Raw genomic sequence first — 19,439 nt, forward strand, 5'->3', positions numbered from 1 at the left:
TTTTAATTAAATAATAATAATAATTATTAAATTGACAAATTAACTCAAAATAGTAAAAAACATAAAAATAGAATATTTCATTAGAATGGAATATATAAATAATTATTGGAGATGAAAATGAAATTACTCGGCATTTTGCTTTATAATAAGGTAAAGTTCATTAATATTATAGAGTGAACCTTTAATGTAAATAATATTAAGAACCTCCCAAGTGGATGTTCTTAATGTAAAAGATTGCAACATCTTTTCTTTGATTCCATTTCAATGTGCAGAACTAGTACAAACAAAGTAGCAATTTCCCATCAGAATTGTAGAGAAATTTTTTACAACCAAATTAATTAAAACTGAGATGTCTCTACATTAATTAAACAGTGAGGAAAAAAAAAATTAGAAGCACATCTTTGTATCTCAGGGTGAATGGAATATATCCCAACCTGCCTAAAAACAGCAAATATCCAACCACAACTACTTCTCTCTCCCTAGCTAGCTAAAACCCTAAAACCATTGAAAATGACTAATGTCAGAAACCCTAATTCCCAATATTCAATGGGGGTCCCACATGAGTGAATTTCAATTTCACACACGCCAACCAAGCTAATTGATTAAAATCCCTAACATTTTGATGCTTGGAAAAATTAAAAACCCTAATCCGTTTTGAATTATTGAGCCCCAAAATCCCACAAATGAATGGTAGCATCATCACAGCATGCAGCCACAAACCTCTCATCTGCAATGAGGGCATTGCACTCTCCAATTCTCTCTCTAAAACTATACAAATATTGACCATGATGGATCTCCCAAACCCTAATCACCCCACCACCCCATGTCACTCCATACCCACCATTCATGCACCCAAAAGCCACACCCTCTCTCATTGTGAACCTACACACCTCCTCCATGTTGCCCACCCGACGCACGGTCGCTACGCCCCGTGCGTCGGGTACGAGGGCCGAATCGCCGTAGGCGTCGAAGGCGCCTACGACGATCCCCCTCGGGAACTCCTCCTCCCCCATTTCCACCCCTTGGCTTAGCAAGTGGAACACCACAACCCTAACCCCGGTGCAAGCCACTGCCATGTCGCCGTTCGTCACCCGGATCCGCCCGATGATTCCGGTCAGCTCCGTCAGCAAATGCCACCCCATCACCGCCTCCGGATCGGTCAGCACGCCGCCCACGAAAACCAACTCTTCCGTTTCCCCGTTCCATATGTGGAATGCACGCCTCGGAACACCTATTTTCAATACATATTGTTATTCCACTTACCATTTTGGACTGTCCTATTATTATCTATCTCATTTTTATAAAAATTAATAATTAATTCTTCGAAAGGTGCCGGTCCTACCACTTTTAACCAAGATACGCGAGCGTACAAATAGGAAAGAAACGTACCTGCGTAGAGACCTACCCACCAGCGGTTGCAGCCGGCGAAGTCGACGAGGGCGCCGTCGTTGACGACGTCGCCCAAGTGGGCCCTCCGGAGCGGCGCGGCGGCGTTGACGGCGGCCATGTGGATGTCGCCGTCGAGGGTGGCGAAGACGAGGCGGGCGTCGGAGAGGATGATCCCGGAGACGGCGCTGGAGAAGCGGCCGAGGCGGTCGCGGTGCTGCGGGTAGAAGGTGGAGAGGTGGAGGCGGCTGGGGATGTGGAAGAGGTGGACGGCGCCGTCGGAGAACCCCGCGGCCAGGTGGTGGTCGGAGAGGGCGAGGCGCCGGCACCTGAGGCCGTCGTCGTCGTTGTTGTTGTTGTCGGTGGGGACGAAGTGGAGGGTGGTGTGGTCGTACCGGCGCGACCGGAAATTGGCGGCGGTGCGGTGGCGGTAGACGAACTCCTCCCGCCACGACTCGCGGTGGAGGAGCTCGCGAACGTTCCAGATTCTTCGCGCGAGGTTTCGCCACAGAAGATCGGACCGCGATATGGCTCGCCACGTCGAGCACACCTATATTATTATCATTAATCCATCATTTTTAACTAACTAATTACGCTTATATTGATATAAATTAAAGTTAACTAAATATTTTGGACCAATGAATGATATGGATGCATAGATGAGGACAATTTGAAGAATAATGATTCATTATAATTTAGTCTAAATAATAATGTGTGTATGATTACATGTATCAAATATTATCCTTTTTTGTGCGAAACTCACGTAAACTCCACTCATATACAACATGCAAACTATATTGCAAAAATAACCACACTACATAATAATTTAGAACTTGGAATAATAGCATTTTCTTAATTTGCATATGCACGAAAATGTTATGAAAACTAAGGCATGACTATAAATGAACTAGTAAGAGAATCACATATTTTGTTTTGTATCATATATAACATGCATGACTACAAATACATGTATAAATGATCTAGTAAGAATCACATATTTTGGTGATACCTGAATATCATACACAAATACATAACAAAAAATAATCAAATCGTGAACAATTAAATATAACGTATATACAAAATTAAAAATTAATTAATGTGTATGTGTTTGCTCATGTATTATATCTAATTATTTAGAACTTGGAATAATAGCATTTTCTTAATTTGCATATGCACGAAAATGTTATGAAAACTAAGGCATGCATTATAACATATTACTATGCATAAATCCACCTTATATTTTTTTGTTTTGTATCATATATAACATGCACGACTTAGATGTGGAAAACACATTACTATAAATACATGTATGAATGATCTAGCAAGAATCACATATTTTGGTGATACCTGATAATCATACACAAATACATAAAATACATAGCAAAAAGTAATCAAATCGTGAATAATTAAATATAACTTATATACAAAATTAAAAATCAATTAATGTGTATGTGTTTTCTCATGTATCATATCTAATTAATTATTTACATTGGTTATTTTTTATTTATGAATTTGTACAAAATTCTTTCTCAGCAGATATATATATAGTGATTCTCCCATGATTATTCTATTGCCTTTATACTATTATTATACATACAACTTAGAAAAACTAAAAAAGAGTGCATCTTTCAAAGCCCCTACTCCTGCAAATGGATGCCGGCATTGGAAAGGAACCCCATTTTAACCCATGCTTGTGTCCATTCCACACACACTAAACAAAAAATTAATAAAAAAATGAAGAAAAAAAAGAAGGAAATAATAATAATAAAAAAAAGGGAGCAGAAAAAGACTGTTTTGGGCAGAAATCCAAGAATTTATATGCAGGCATGCCATGCCCTCTCTCTCTGCATTGAAAAAGCTGAACTTATATATTAAATGAAACTGTGCATGGAAACTGCAGTGAGATACAAGAATCACTTTATCAATACATTAACTATTACAACCAGACAACCTAGACGACTTCTACTGCGTGTTTCTTTAGAGAGAGAGAAATAAACAAACAAACCATTCTCTCATTTCTCTGTATCTATAGATTATGCGAATCTAACTGCAAAATGATTCAAATCATTTAACCATTTTTCAAAGAAAATTCATTTTTGAAAGATGATCGATGCTTACAAGTAACCGGTAGGGACACAGCTCCACAGTGTAAAGCAAAGGTCTACACACACACACACACACACACATATATATATATAGAGAGAGAGAGAGAGAGAGAGGAGAGAGAAGCAGAGTTGTCATGGGAGCAGACTAAATAAAGTAGGGTACTAGGGAAATGCATGTCTTGTATTATTCGAGCTGTCCCATATAGCTATAGACATGTCTGATAGTTGTAAAAAAAAAAAAAGATTCTGACAGTTTCCTTCGTCTTAAACGTGATCATTCAGGTTAAGAAGATAAGCTAGGGCAAGTACAGAGATGTGTAGATGCAGACAACATCAAAAACAGCGGAGAGCTTTAGTTCAATTCCACAGCTATCTGAGATCTGACACACCATGCAATTTTTGTTACTTTTAATAAAACCCTTATTTATTCAAACCTCTCTGGATCTCCCAATAGACCAATGGATAATGCAACAACACAAAGAGGAAACTCTTTTGCAGATTTTCAAAGGGTTTTTTTCTTGTGTGTGTGTTGTGAATTGGAAGGGTCAAAAAAGTTAGGAGGGGGGGTTTTTTGACCTCTACAAAGCTCCAAGAAACAAAAGCATCCCTTTTAATATAAGACTCTCCCAAAATGGGAAAAATTGTCTGGTTTTCTTCTTACACATCTAGAGCTAACAAACATAGGGTATAATATATTAACATGTTCTTGTTTATTTATTAATGCTTTTTCACACCTACACTTTGCACCAAAACATCCTCATACTTTCCAACTCCAACTTTTCAACATTCTCTCTCTCTTTCTCTCTCTCTCACTCACTCACACACACACACAAAAACAAAAACAACTTATGGCTAGCTAGCTCGAGCTTCTCAATGGGATTGACTCGATACTTCATAATAAAGAACAGCTATAAACACGAGATTTGTGAGAGGGGGGACCTGAAAGATGTTGGAGAGGGCTTGAGCAGCAGCGAGGCGGCCGATGGCGCGAGAAGCGTCGACGGCGACGTGGAGCGCGAGGGCTTCGAGGAATGGCTCGGGCCAAACGCCATTGCTGGACCTCAGCCTGCTGCGGGAGGATGACGGCGGCTCGCCGCCGCCGTCTCCTCCTTGTGTGGAGGTGGATGAGGAAGAAGTTGACATGCTTGGTTGGTGGAGTACTTGCTACTTCAAAAGTGCAACGGAGGAAATCGCAAAGATTTGGAGACAAATAAACTATGCAAAACAAAAAGGGAGATGGAGACGCACACGAAATGAGGGGGCCCCAAAATTGGGTGTGTGTTGTCGAGTTTCAAGGCTTGTTTGTGGTGTTGTGTTGTGTGAATTGGTTTGAATTGAAATAGGAGTATATAACTAACATAAACGAGAACAACTTCCCTCATGTTGGAGTATTAAATTTTGGTATGTGTATTAACAATATTATATTATAGCATGGGATATATAGTCATTCCACGAGCAAACACGTTTCGGAATTATCTGTCCCATCGTTTTTCATGTCATACCCTCTTTGCTGCAGTATTAATTTCATTAGCTTAATAAAATTTATTACGAAAATTATTTTCGTTCGTCTTGATCAATTTCTTTTCGACACAAAATTTTAATTGTATTAATTATGTACGTAGTTAATTTGGATTGTATTAGATAGTCAAATAAATAGAGTGAATAAAATGATAAAAAAAATGACAAAAGTATTTTCTAATTTATTCCATAGAAGTGATCAAGGTAGCTCAGTTGGAACAGTAGAAAAACTAACTTAAATGATAATAAGAAAATGATCATATATACTACAATGTAGCTTCATTTTTTGTGAGACATATTCTCCATTTATTAAATACACAACTAACTTTTATTAAACTCTGTATCACTCTCCCTTAGGAAGATGTTTAAAGGTCGGATCGGAAGTATTAATTATGTACGTAGTTAATTTGGACTGAAGGAATAGTATCATGTAGTGAACACCAATGAACATTAATTTATTACTAAAAAGTCAACTTTGATAATTAATTACTCGTCCATGGTAAGTGTGGAGTGGAGTAGAGCCACGGGTTTTACGAAAACAATGAGAGATATATTTTTTTTTTTCTCTAAACATTGTGTGTGAATGAAGTTAATATCTTAAAGTTTCAATCTATCAAAGTAAACAAGAAATTAAACTTATTATTTTTATGTATCAATGCTAATCCTTCAAATAAATATGTCCCCTAAGAGTATAAATGTCCTAAAATAAAAAGACCATATTTATTGTGGACGGTCGGAAATGACAAAAAAATCAGATTTTGTCGTTAACAAAAGGAGTATTAATTAGAAAATTGCAAATTAGATACAAAATAATAATTTTAAAATTAAACTAAAACTAGGTCAACTATTAAAGGTCACTGATACACAATTTATACTCCATTCGTCTCACCATAAGTGAGACTCTTTTCTTTTTGGGCGTTCCACTTAAAGTGAGACTCTTTTCTTTTTGAATAAAAGTTTTAGTACCATTTAAATACCTTTTTGTAGTGTTATTTAATATACTAGATAATGATTTTTTAACCGTTACATATGAGCGCATCATAGACGACACCATTATATATGATGCTTTTTTTGGGCATAGATAACGGAGAAAATCCGCTATCTATGTGCGTTTTTTTTGTAGTGAATACTTTATTGCGAACATTCCATTTGAAAGTAAAATCTTGGAGCAATTATACATGGTTTTGACTGATAATCTGATAATTAAGGGGGTTTGTAAATTGTAATCAAACGCAGCACAAATTCGCTCAAAATTTTATGAAAAAGCTGTTTGAAACTTTAGCTTAGTATACTGTTGATGTCTAACGTAATGAACTGTCTTGTTTTCCTACTTTTTAGAAAGATAAAAACATGTTTTTACTGTAGTTTCAGATTTCTTGTTTTCTTCCCTAATGTTTTGTTGGGAACATATTTTGCTGTTAAAAACAGCACCCTTTGCCCTTTGATAATAGCAGCAATATTGTTGCTATAAAGTTCATATTTGGGATCTTGCAATATAAAAATATGTTACTATAAACTACAACATGCTAAAAAAAAAATTAAAAGTCCAAAATATTTCTCTTGTCAACTTTTAAAGTCCAATATTTGATGTGTAGTCTTTGACTTAATTAGAAATAGAGTTGTCAAATGAATCAAATTGACGTGGCCCAGTCTGAGCCAACCAGGTCAAATTAATTTTTTTTTCACTTAATTTTTTGTGTCAAAACGATTGTGTTGGTACATGAAAGAGGTTTACTTAGTGCACACCTAAAGAGAAAATTTATTTCGACAAATAAAAAAGAAAGATATATCGACTCTAAATAATTATTATTAAAATGATATTGTTTACTAATTTATGTATTGATCAGTGATTTGAAGTTTAAAATTAATACAACCACCCACGAGCGTGACAAACTGCGTTTAAAAATTAATTAATCTATTATTTATCCGAGAAAAAAGAGATCAAGATTCAAGATATATACTCGTAAAAAAATGTGGGAGCAAAGATAAATTCTTCTTTTTGACTGAAAAGACCAAGAAATATGGCATGCTAAAGTCTAATCAAGACATGCATTACAGTCTCTCTCTCTCTCTCTCTCTATATATATATATAAATAATTTGTGTTTGATGTAATAAGTGGTAGGTATTTGAATGAGGAATATTGAATGTCGACTGAATTTTGTCTTTGTTATTGGATATTATAAAGAGCAGCAGCAATGAAGGTGTGAATATAAAGTACAAAAAAGTAACTGACAAAAAGTAGTTGAAAATAATCTCACCTCAGGTGAGCTGAGTGACGCCTAGACCTAATCAGTTCGGGTTTGAATAGCTTTGAATAGCTATTCTTCTGACATTATCCTTGCTACGCGTTTGAATAGCTTTGCTTCTGACATTATCTCGCCGAATCAGTTCGGGTTTGTAGCGTTAATTGCATGAATCGGTCTCGTAAAGGGAATAATATGGCCGTGAAGGTGGATATTAAGAAGGCGTTTGATACTCTGAATTGGGAGTTCATGGATGTGGTTCTCACGGCGTTTGGTTTTCCTACGGTCTTCAGAAATTGGATTCAGACTATCTTCACTTCTGCTCGTATTTCTGTCATGTTTAATGGAGTGGTTCATGGCTATTTTGCTTGTAGCAGAGGAGTGAGACAAGGAGATCCTCTCTCTCCCATTCTTTTCGGTTTAGCTGAAGATCTTTTGAGTAGACTGCTTCTCCACGCGGTTGATAATGGTTTTATCTCCCATATGCAAATGTCTCGCCAGTTGTGTTTCCCGTCGCATTTGTTGTATGCTGATGATGTGTTGCTGTTTTGTCGAGCTTCTAAACGTTCGTGTATCATGATTAATTCTATTTTGCAAATTTATGCTCAAGTCTCGGGTCAACATTGCAACGCCGCTAAGTCTACTATTTATTTTGGTAAGGGGGTTCCTACGCAGGTGCAGAGGCGTCTTAGGCGTATTCTTCATTTTTCTATTGCCTCCCTTCCGTTCACCTATCTGGGGGTTCCTATTTTCCCTGGCCGGGTCTCGTCTTCTCATCTGGTCAAGATTAGAGATTTTATTCTGTCGAAGTTCTCTAGGTGGAAAGGTTTACAACTTTCTATGGCTGGACGGGTTTGTTTAGTTGCTTCGGTGATTCAGAGCTCAGCAGTTCATAGCATGCTTATTTATCAATGGCCGGCTAAGCTGCTTCATGAGCTTGATAAAGCTTGTCGCTCTTTTATTTGGACTGGTTGTATCACGTCAAAGGCTCGTTCCTCGGTTGCGTGGAATAGGGTTTGCGCTCCTAAGGTGAGGGGTGGTTTGGGTGTGAAGAGCTTTTCTGATATCAACAACAGCTTTATGTTCAGGTTGGGCTGGCAAGTCATTAAGGAAAGAACTCTTGGTTTCGATCTCTTTCGCCGGCGTTATCTCTCTCCGCTGTTACGTCCTTCCTCCCGTTGGTTTTCCTCCTCTATCTGGCTTGGTGTGCGTAAGCCGATTCAGCAGATTGTGCAGGATACGTTCTGTATTATTGGCCGAGGAGATTCAATCTCTTTTTGGCATGACAATTGGCTCGGGTATAAGATCTCCTCGCGCCTACGTATTCCGAGCTACATGGCTCCTTTTCTCACGCACAAAGTGTCAGATTTTTATTTTGATGATATTTGGCATCTCACTGATTCGTTTCTGGAGTCTTTTCCGGATGTTGCTTTCGACATTATCTCCCTTCCGACTGGGGATATGGATGATGAGAGAGCTTGGGTGCACTCTCGGTTTGGCAACATTTCGGCTGCTTTGGCCTTTGATCATTTCGCTCCACCTTTTCCTTCGGTGGATTGGGGGAAGTGGATCTGGGCACCTTTCATCCCGGTGCGTCGTTCTATCACTTGTTGGCGGATCATTTTGGGCCGTCTTCCTACTTTTGATGCGCTTCAACGTTGTGGTTTCATTGGGCCAAACATTTGCAGCATCTGTCTCAATGCAGAGGAAAATATTGATCATCTTTTTTGGGGTTGCAACTTTGCTAAGCATTTATGGGGTTTTCTTTTCTCATGGTTTGAGATGGAGGTCCCGTTTTCTCATGATATTGGCAGTATCATTATCTTTGCTATGAATTATAATGCAAGTGCGCAGGTGACAAGCCTTTGGCGTGTGGGCGTCGTTACAATTCTTTGGGGTCTCTGGTACTCTCGTAACCAATGGATTTTTCAAAATGTTGTGGCCTCACCTCATGCTATGATGAAGCTTCTTAAGATTTCCTTTTTGGAGGCTGCGAGCAATTTTAAATTAGGAAGCATGGCGAACTCGGTATTTGAGCTCGGGATCCTTCGTCGCCTTGGTGTTGCAGGCAATCCGCGCCCTGCTCCGGTCACCATTGATGTTGGCTGGAATCTTCCTTCTCCTTCTTGGCTAAAAGCCAATATAGACGGGTCCATTCGGGGTAATCCTCCGGTGATGCATGCGGGAGGTGTGGTCAGAAATGCCTTTAATTCGGTGGTGGCGTCCTTTCACTTTTCGGCAGGGGCCGGTTTTGCCTTTGAGGCGGAACTTTTTGCTTTTATTATCATTCTTGAGAGGGCTGCTGCTCATCAATGGTATAACCTTTGGATTGAATCTGATTCGACATACGTTGTTAATGTCTTCAATAATCGTGAGGTTCCGGTCCCGTGGCGTTTCCGGAGCAGATGGCGGGCGGCGCTTCAAGGTGTGGAGCAGTACAACCTCCGTTGCTCTCATAACTACCGGGAAGGTAACCGCGTTGCCGATTACCTCGCTTCCTCTCTTTCGCAGGAAGGGTTTTGGCTTCATTCTATTCCTGAGATTGCTCAGCTGGTTTTCGATGATGTACATTCTTCCTTTGTTCGCATGGTGCGATAGCTTGTCCTGGGTTTTTTATTCGGTGCTTGGTGGGAACCGGGGAGATTTGAGGGTGATGGTACGGCCGGAACTTCCGAAGTCTCCTCAACTCAGTTTCTGCAGCACCTAGTTTCTTTCATGTTTTCTTTGTATCTAGACAGGTACTCTTTTTCCTCGTTCTGAGGTTTTAATGAGGCCCGACCCTGGTCTTTTCTTTGGGTTTTTTTGGTTCCGTTTTCTTTAATAAAATTTCAATTCAGCAGACGCCTAGACCTAATATCTCTCTCTCTCTCACTCCATATTTATTTATTTATTTATGGATAATTTGATTACTCCCTCCTCCGTCCCCAAAATAAGTTCCTCTTTGGAAAATTTTGGGGACGGCATGAGTTTTAAGGAAAAATAGTAAAGTGTATTAATAATGGAGAAAAATATGTTATACTCCCTCCGTCCCATAATAAGTGGCCACATTTCCTTTTTCGTCTGTCCCACTATAAGTGGCTGCTTTCTAAAAATGACAAAAGTTTACTTTAATTAAGTCAACAATTACTCACTAATTTGGTCAACAATTGTAGGTCACTTTCTAAAAATGCCAAAATTACTTTAATTAAGTCAACAATTACTCACTAATTTGGTCAACAATTGTAGGTCACACTCTATTAAAACATATAACACTCAATTTCTTAATCTCCGTGCCGAAAAGAATGTGGCCACTTATTATGGGACGGAGGGAGTAATTACTATTGGGAGTGGTGAAAAGGTGAAAAAGTGTTATAATTAGTATGGAGAGTGGTGAAAAAATGAAAAGTAAGAATAAATAAAATATTATTAGTGGTGGGGTAGTTGTCAAAAAATGGAAAGAAAGAAAGAGAAACTTATTTGGGGACGTCCCAAAAAGGAAAAAGATAAACTTATTTCAGGGACGAAGGGAGTATTTTATTTTGGAGGTAATTCGTTTAATGTAATCCACCCAAAATGCTACTAATAAGTGTGAACAATTTGAATATTAATTAGAAGATGTCTCTTTTTTTTTGGGGGAAATGGCCTGTCTTTGATTTTGAAGCTCCTATCTCTTTAGCAATCAAACATCATGAAGTGAAGCCCAAATTTAAAGAAGCCCAACAACAATATGAGACATCTGTAACAAGTCCAAGGCTGTAAGAATCAATTACCACAACTTCATTTAGCAACAAAATTATGAAAAATAGTAAGTTAACAAAGTGAAATATCAATTCTCATTTGATCATCCATCTGAAATAAGTCGAGCTCTTTGCTAGAGCTCCAACTTCCAAGTTCCAAGCCAAGATTCATGAATGCTACTATCTTACTAGCTTCTGCTTCCATCAAGAAGCCTCAAAATCGCGGTAACGCAGAAATATGAAAGCCACGGCCAGTCTGAAAATGTCGTTTCTTGCTCCGAACATTACCCTGAAACCTAAGATGGAACAGATGATATTTATCAGAACTACTCGAAAATCTTTAGGCGGATCCCTTGTTTACTTAGACGGATTGGAACTTTATGATTATTTCTAGCATTTAAGCTAGTTTTGCTTCATAAAAATACTCGATCATGCAAAGTAAACACCCCTAAACGGATTATGATGTAAGAATACAAATACATGAATTACTTTTAGCTCTCTACTGCATAAGTCATTGGAATTATGATGCATCATTAATCTTAACTACTACATTGTGTAAACAGAGATTCTACTTCTTGTTTTCAAAGGATAAATAAACAAACAATTCAGAGATTAAACAGTGCATAATATTAACTATTTGGCTTTCGTATAAGCAAACATGATGAGTACCTTTTCTTCATTGGTGCTGTCTTTGAAAAAGAGAGCTCTCTCAAAAAATTTCACATGGCACGGCTCTTCAAGAATGCATGGTCGTATAATAATGCCGATTCACTCGTTCCACCAAACCAGCTCACCTTGTACGAACAACAATCACGAGTAACATCTATCGTCTCCCTTCCAAGATCTGGAAGCCTAGATATGGAAATAAGATCGAAACAGAAGATTTTAACAGAAGTCATTCTTAATCACTTCACTGAAAATTGATCTCATAGATCACCTGATTCATTCAAAGAATAAAAAAAGTGATCATCATTCATAAGCTTGCAGAACTTCCAATGTTAAAGAAGCGATATCAGAAAAGAGCCAACAATAAATTCCATCGGTTTTCACCTCGATAACAAGCAAAGACATCATGTTACATGTTTTGGTGCTCATAAAATCAGGGGTACTAGAAGATTCACCATTCATCTAAAGAGAATATGTAGAGATGTTAAACAAGTTGACAAAACTAATTTACATATAAGTCTAAACGGTATCATTTTGGCGTAGTACATCTTGGAAGGATCGATGGGAACCTTTAACATACCTCGTATATTCAATGCTCTTTGCGTTCCACAAGTGCAACGAAGAATTAGCAATTCCTACCAAACACATGAATGTATGATGCAGAAAGGGAAAGCCATGATGACAGACATAAATAGATCAAATAGTATAATGATAACTTGCTAACAAGTCATACAGCTTTGTTAAGAGGTCCAGACATCACGAGTGATTCCTCGACACCTCCAGGCATAAGGCGTCGAGATTCCATCTCCTTGACCAACTCCATGGCAACTCCCTCTTTACCACATTGGCTGAGTCCATTCAAAACACAAGACAACACATCCGAATCAGGAGCTATGGCTCTTTCCATCATCTCTTTCAAAACTTGAACCGCTCCTTCATAATCCTCACTCTTTATGAAAGCAGACATTAGCACTTGAAAAGTTGCTCGATTGGGCTGACAACCGCTCCTGATCATGCTTTTGTAGATCTCGAAAGCACGATCAGGATTGTTCCTCACACACTGCCCGGTAACGAGGGCTGCAAAGGTTGACGAATTAGGCACCAACTTTTTCCTATCGAGCTCCTTCACCATATACGCAGCCTTCTTCGTCTTCCCCTGCTTACACAACCCCAAAATCACAGCGTTGTAAGTCAAGATGTCAGCATCAACACCAGCCACCGACATTTCCTCAAACAACCGCATTCCCATCTCACCATTTCCAGCTTCACTGTATCCATTGATCAAAGTGTTATACGTTACAGTAGTGGGAGCCACATCCATGCTTCTCATTTCACTCAACAACTTGTTCGCCTCGTGCAATTTCCCCTCCTTGCACAGTGCATTCATGAGCGTGTTATACGTAGCATCATTTGGCCGAACACCATCCTTCTCCATCGCGTGCTTAACCTTCACGGCACTGCTTAGGAGACCCTTACTGCAGTATCCATTGATCAAGGTATTATACGAAACAACACTACGAGCTAACCCCATCCCTACCATCTCCTTGAACAACTCGATTCCCAAATCTAATCTATCGGCTTTACAGTAAGCCCCAATCACCATATTAACAGTATAAGCATTCGGAGAAATATGGCACCTCTGCATTTCCCTATAAAACGACGAGACAATATCAAAACGACTCAAACTGCACAATGCACTCAAATATGCATTACAAGACTCAACAGTGGGATAGAATCCATACTCCCTCATCCAATTGAAACAATCAGATGCATTCCTAAACTTCTTCATATGCGCATGAGTCTTGAACAAAGCATCAAATACACGTGATGAAGATTCACACATCTTATAAGAGTAAACCAAAGCCTCAAAAAAAGATTTCGGAAAATTCAAATCCGACAAACCCGTTTCAAGAGCTCTCCTCATAATCGACTCAGCGGATTTGAACTTGCGGTGCTTGGTCAGAATGTGGAGAACGATTGAAATCACATCGAGGGTGTTGAGCTGGGAACTCTTGAGCTCAACCCAGTTGAAGAATTCCAGAGAAATGACATAGTCTTTTTGGGTTTTGAGCAGTATGTGCTTAATTCGAAATGGGGTTAAACCGGAAGATAATTTGTTCAGTTTATCCCATTCGGAGTGAATCAGATGACTATGAGCTACGTTTATAAAATCCGAATCTTGACCTTTTGCAGGAGGCATCGTTCTGTGAGGTAATAAGATGGGATTTTTGATGCGGTTATGGAGAATTGGGGGCTCAATCGGGTTTCTGAGGTGGGTTTTGGTTTTGTCGAGGAATGTGAAGAATCTGCGGTTTTTCATCGTTTTCGAATAGGTAGACTGAGATCAAACTTTAGAGAGAGAGAGAGAGAGACGACCGAGTAAGCCGCAAACAATTGTTTCAGGTGTGATAGACGCCGTCGCCGGCGGGAGTGAGGAAGAAGGCTCCTTCACCATCAGCCGCCGCCGTAACGTGGAGTTTATCTGAAAATAAATACTTCCTCCCTTGAAAATAAATTTAAAAAGTTTTATTTTATAAAATGTCTTGCAGTTTGAATTTTATATTGAAATAAATTTAAAAACTTTTACTATATCTGGTTATAAATTAATCTGAAAATTAATACTTCCTCCCTTGAAAATTATATTGCGAAATGGAAGTTATAAATCTTAATAAAATGATTCGGAATATGTATCTTTTAGCCTAAAAGAATTTCACAAAAGATAATCATTCTTATCATTTTGTAGTGTTGGCCCATCAAAGTGATAAAATTATAGGATGATAATTTTGTAAATATCACATGAAATTTAAAAGATAAACGGTAGTTCTTTTATAAATAAAAAATAGCAATACATCTTTTATAAACGGACAAAAGTAATACTAATAAGATGTAATTACCTAAAAATTTATAGGTTATTTTAAAGTATTTGGATAATTGAACTTATAAGTTATAAATAATTTTTTTACTAGAAAGAGATTATATTTGGTAAAGAGAAAAAAAAATGAAAATAGATGAATTTAAAATGGTATACATAAAAATAACAAATTATAGTTAAAATAATATTTATAAAATAATTATTGTATAGTACAAGATTTTGAAAAAATAAATTGAGATAAAAAAGATTATATTTTGAAGAGATTATAAGCTATCGAAACGTATTTAAAAGCTTATTTTACCAAACTAAGCTCAGTCAAAGACCTCCGAGGTGGGTAATACACGCTATAATTAATAAACTAGCTATATGATTAATTAAGATAAATCTCAGTCAAAATTTCCATTCTAATTAATTAGTCTGAACTAAGCTCACCCTCAGATCTCAATCTAACGGCTCTGATCGCATCTTCAACCCAAAGTGTAACTCCGCCCTTTCTTTCTCTCTCTCTCTCTCCTCAGTTGGATTCTCTCTTTGCTTCGAGTTTCATCCTCGTGCTTGCCGTGCCATTCAATCCTCGCCACATCTCACGTATATGTCATTTCAGTAGAGAGAGAGAGAGAGATTTGCTTAGGCGCAGTGGATCTCGATTTCCTTCAACTCTGCGCGATTTTGTGAGTGGCGACTGATTGGAGAGAAAGATGGGGCCGGAGAGGAGAAAGCCTCACGCGGTTTCGATGTGGATGTGCTTCGCGCTCCTCCTCCTCGTCAACGCCGTCCACTCCTTCTACCTTCCCGGCGTCGCTCCTCAGGATTTTGAGAAGGTGCTTTGATTCCGTCGATTGCTCGTTTGTGTTTGTTTTTGGTCGTCTTTCTCGTGCTTGACTGTTGATGATAACTTCAATATCCATGTATAGCTATGAGAGATTGAAAGAGAAGTTCTAGCGGATAATATATATGTTGACAGTGGGAGATGATTGGCGCGTAAGGAGTTGTGAATTTTTTGATTGAGTTCTGCTAGGTTACTATGGAGTTAGGTTTTGGTTGATTAAGCGCGTTTTAATGTTAGATCTTTTATTTGTGAGAAAGAAACTCGTTGTATGTGATCCTGTTATTTTATGATTATGTGCTGATGGATGAATCTGATACATATTGATTCAAAAGTTGGGGGTTTTGTTTGATTTAGAGTTGCCGTGAAGAGTTTGTGTAAACTAAGAAGATAGCTCGCAAACTGCAAAATTTTAAGTCAATTTTATCCTTGAGAAATATGAAAATCGGAATTTCTTTGCTGTCTTTCTCTTTCTGATTGGTTTTGAGTTTCTATGGCTCAGCTTGAGCTTTACTCATTAAGATCTGATTTCTAGAATAGGAAACCAAATCTTTAAGTTAAGTCATTGGTGATTATCTATTTAGTTAAATTTCTTCCTCAAGCTACACTTCACTCCTTCTCATATATGAATTGGATCTATTTTATGTTGCTTTTCTTATTACATTGTGGAGACTTGAGAATCTGGGGTAGTTGGTGACTTCTTGTATATAATTTGGAAATGTAAGATCATGAATATATGTGTAGTCTTAGGGGGCATTCGATTGGCTGTGTAACTGTGTTAATGCAATGGATAAAACTAAAACCGACAGCATCTAAAATATTCTGAGATCATAAATGCCCCAAAATATAAAGAATCTTATCCAGAATTTATGCAGATCAATACCCACTTTTGCCCGAGTTACCTTCCTCTTTTACATATCCTAGTCACCTTCCTTTTAGGCCCCCTTCATCGCCCTATCCAAATATTCTACTGCTTATCTCTGATCAGTCTCCATTAAACATATTAATTAGAATGATGTAGTCAGATACATTAAGTTTAAGAATTTCCTACAATTTATTGCAGTTGGACAGATTGAACTACATAGCTGGAATGGAGAAGGATACTAAAAAGTTCTCTCCTTTGCCTTCCCATATCTACTGACAACAAAACATAGGAAATGCAAGGCCCTCTCCCTGTCCTTCTTTTTCCAATCATTCTATTCCTGATAGCTCAGAATTTGGGTGGTATTAGGCGCTTCAAGTTATAGTGTAATTTAATAATTTAAACAACTTTTGTGAACATATCAACTATATTAACTATATGCGAACAAATTATATGTTCCTGCAGCATTTTTCTGAACCTTTCCTTCTTATATACTACATCATCTAACTATACTTTTGCCTTTCGATACTTTAATATTGTGTAATGTGAATTGCTTGATGTGGTTTCTCTTTTATATGCAGGGTGATCTTCTGAAGGTGAAAGTGAATAAATTGGCCTCTGTAAAAACTCAACTGCCTTATGCTTACTATTCCCTTCCTTACTGTAAACCAAAGAAAATTGAGGACAGTGCTGAGAATCTTGGGGAAATCCTTCGTGGTGATCGCATTGAGAACTCTCCCTATGAGGTTTGTGTTTCTTTTGGCCTGCCTTTGTTGCTCTCTTTTCTTTTGAAATAATTCTAATTTATTCGTTCCTCATATCATCCTATCATTCAATTGTTTTTTCTTGATTCAACTACTTATTGAGTTTATATCTGTAGTTTAAGATGCGAGAACCACAGATGTGCAATGTTGTTTGCCGTGTTACACTTAGTGACAAAGAGGTAAAAGAGTTCAAAGAAAAGATTGATGATGAATATCGAGTGAACATGTAAGCCAATCTTCAAAGAATTTTTTGCCATTTCCATGTCAAGTCATACAAAATAATGATTGGTGTTTGTGGTTTCTTTTGTAGGATTTTGGATAATCTCCCTCTGGTTGTGCCTTTTAGAAGACCTGATACGGATGCCCTGGTTTATCAACATGGTTATCCTGTTGGTTTTAAAGCACAATATGCTGGAGTAAGTGTAGATTGATTTTGATTAGTAGAAGTCCCTTCCCAAATGTCAAGTTAGATTTTGATTTCTTGTCTTTTCCCTGTGTTATCAGAGTAAAGAGGAGAGGTATTTTATCTACAATCACTTGGCATTTACTGTGAAGTTTCATAAAGATGAAGAAACTGATGCTGCAAGAATTGTGGGTTTTGAAGCCAAACATTTCAGGTAATATGTTACTAATCTTCATGGTTACAGCAGCTTTCTGCTTTATCTTTTAACACTATTCATTTTGGATTGCATTCAGTATTAAGCATGGATATGATGGTAAATGGGATGACAGTAAAACACGACTGACAACATGTGATCCTCATGCGAAACGCACAGTAACTAACTCCAACACTCCGCATGTGGTTGATGATAAGGAAATCATATTTACTTATGATGTGGAGTTTCAGGTAAATCTTTCTTTCTTGCTGGGGATGCAATATTGTTTTGCGCGTAAGTAGGAATTGATTGTCATGCTGTATTGCCTTGCTGTGCTCTTTTTTGTTTTGTAGGAAAGTGAAGTTAAGTGGGCTTCTAGATGGGATACTTATCTTTACATGGCTGATGATCAAATCCATTGGTTCTCAATTGTCAATTCTTTGATGATTGTTCTTTTCCTCTCGGGAATGGTTGCTATGATTATGCTGCGGACTCTTTATCGTGACATCTCAAGGTACAACCAGTTGGAGACTCAGGAAGAAGCTCAAGAAGAGACTGGGTGGAAATTAGTTCATGGGGATGTTTTCAGGCCTCCGACAAACTCAGATTTGCTCTGTGTTTATGTTGGAACTGGGGTTCAGTTTCTCGGGATGATACTGGTGACAATGATTTTTGCAGCACTGGGTTTCCTGTCCCCTTCTAACCGAGGAGGGTTGATGACAGCGATGCTTCTTCTTTGGGTGGTCATGGGCATTTTTGCAGGATATGCTTCGGCCCGTCTCTACAAGATGTTCAAAGGAGCAGAGTGGAAGAAAATTACTCTTCAAACTGCTTTTATGTTCCCTGGAATCGTCTTTGTTATTTTCTTCGTTCTGAATGCACTGATTTGGGGTGAGAAATCCTCAGGGGCTGTGCCATTCGGTACTATGTTCGTATTGGTGCTCATGTGGTTCGGGATTTCAGTTCCGCTTGTGTTTGTAGGCAGCTACATAGGCTTTAGGAAGCCAGCCATTGAGGCTCCAGTGAAAACCAATAAAATTCCAAGGCAGATACCCGAGCAGGCCTGGTACATGAACCCGTTCTTCTCTATCTTGATCGGAGGCATACTACCGTTTGGTGCAGTATTCATCGAGCTGTTCTTCATCCTCACATCTATATGGCTGCAGCAGTTCTACTACATTTTTGGGTTCCTTTTCCTCGTGTTCCTTATCTTGATCGTGACCTGTGCTGAGATCACCGTCGTGCTATGCTATTTCCAACTGTGTAGCGAGGACTACTTGTGGTGGTGGAGATCTTACCTTACCTCAGGTTCCTCAGCTTTATACCTATTCCTCTACGCGGCGTTCTACTTCTTCACAAAGCTCAACATAACGAAACCAGTCTCGGGCATCTTGTACTTTGGCTACATGTTGATTGGTTCGTACGCGTTCTTCGTGCTGACTGGCACGATCGGTTTCTACGCTTGCTTCTGGTTCACCAGACTCATCTACTCATCGGTCAAGATCGACTAGAGCTGAAAAAGACCCTATCCTAGAGCTGACAATTTCACTTTCTTCTGGCTTCCATATTCTAGTGATTATAGTTTTGCGACAATGTTTTCTATACTAGCTGTATTGAATCTGTAATATTATTCACGGTTTGTGTACTCATTTTTGGAAGATTTTGGAGTAATTGTTGTAGTTTGCAAGATTGATTGAACAATGTTAAGATCCGATGAATATGCTGTAAAAACTGCAATGAAAACCTTCGTCAAACACAGTATATAAAATAATTATACAAAAATGCAGTTTCATCATAGTTGTTTTTCATAAATAAATAATTCATGCACCAGTTTACTATACATAACTGATAATTTTTACACATTCCTTAAAAAGATTTGGGAGC

The 19,439-nt window shown here is 38.2% G+C and overlaps 3 protein-coding genes across 9 annotated transcripts; 1 reads left to right on the forward strand and 2 right to left on the reverse strand.

Moving 5' to 3' along the window:
• Positions 1-230: 230 nt before the first annotated feature.
• On the reverse strand, positions 231-4,978 carry LOC130987607 (transcriptional regulator STERILE APETALA-like). The gene is made up of 3 exons (XM_057911198.1): positions 4,431-4,978; positions 1,390-1,936; positions 231-1,231 (listed from the first exon to the last, which is right to left on the reverse strand). Exons 1-3 carry the CDS (start codon positions 4,632-4,634, stop codon positions 660-662), a joined length of 1,323 nt encoding a protein of 440 aa, XP_057767181.1. The 5' UTR covers positions 4,635-4,978; the 3' UTR covers positions 231-659.
• Positions 4,979-10,986: 6,008 nt separating this feature from the next.
• LOC130987606 (pentatricopeptide repeat-containing protein At4g26680, mitochondrial) lies at positions 10,987-14,150 on the reverse strand. Of its 7 annotated transcripts, XR_009089808.1 has the most exons (5): positions 13,378-14,149; positions 12,369-13,284; positions 12,216-12,270; positions 11,639-11,821; positions 10,987-11,265 (listed from the first exon to the last, which is right to left on the reverse strand). XR_009089808.1 is itself a non-coding variant. In XM_057911195.1 (3 exons), exons 1-3 carry the CDS (start codon positions 13,953-13,955, stop codon positions 11,896-11,898), a joined length of 1,653 nt encoding a protein of 550 aa, XP_057767178.1. In that variant the 5' UTR covers positions 13,956-14,149; the 3' UTR covers positions 11,641-11,895. The 7 variants fall into 7 exon arrangements, 2 of the variants coding, with proteins under 2 accessions (XP_057767178.1, XP_057767179.1); XR_009089806.1 differs by having other exon boundaries at positions 11,639-12,270; positions 13,378-14,150; XR_009089805.1 differs by having other exon boundaries at positions 12,369-14,149.
• Positions 14,151-14,825: 675 nt separating this feature from the next.
• On the forward strand, positions 14,826-19,248 carry LOC130987605 (transmembrane 9 superfamily member 9-like). The gene is made up of 7 exons (XM_057911194.1): positions 14,826-15,328; positions 16,777-16,941; positions 17,076-17,185; positions 17,270-17,375; positions 17,464-17,576; positions 17,656-17,806; positions 17,909-19,248. The coding sequence occupies exons 1-7, from the start codon at positions 15,206-15,208 to the stop codon at positions 19,064-19,066; spliced, it is 1,926 nt and encodes a 641-aa protein (XP_057767177.1). The 5' UTR covers positions 14,826-15,205; the 3' UTR covers positions 19,067-19,248.
• The last annotated feature ends 191 nt before the right edge of the window (positions 19,249-19,439 follow it).

This window comes from Salvia miltiorrhiza, chromosome 6 (assembly GCF_028751815.1).
Source record: "Salvia miltiorrhiza cultivar Shanhuang (shh) chromosome 6, IMPLAD_Smil_shh, whole genome shotgun sequence".
Classification (NCBI taxonomy): Eukaryota; Viridiplantae; Streptophyta; class Magnoliopsida; order Lamiales; family Lamiaceae; genus Salvia; species Salvia miltiorrhiza.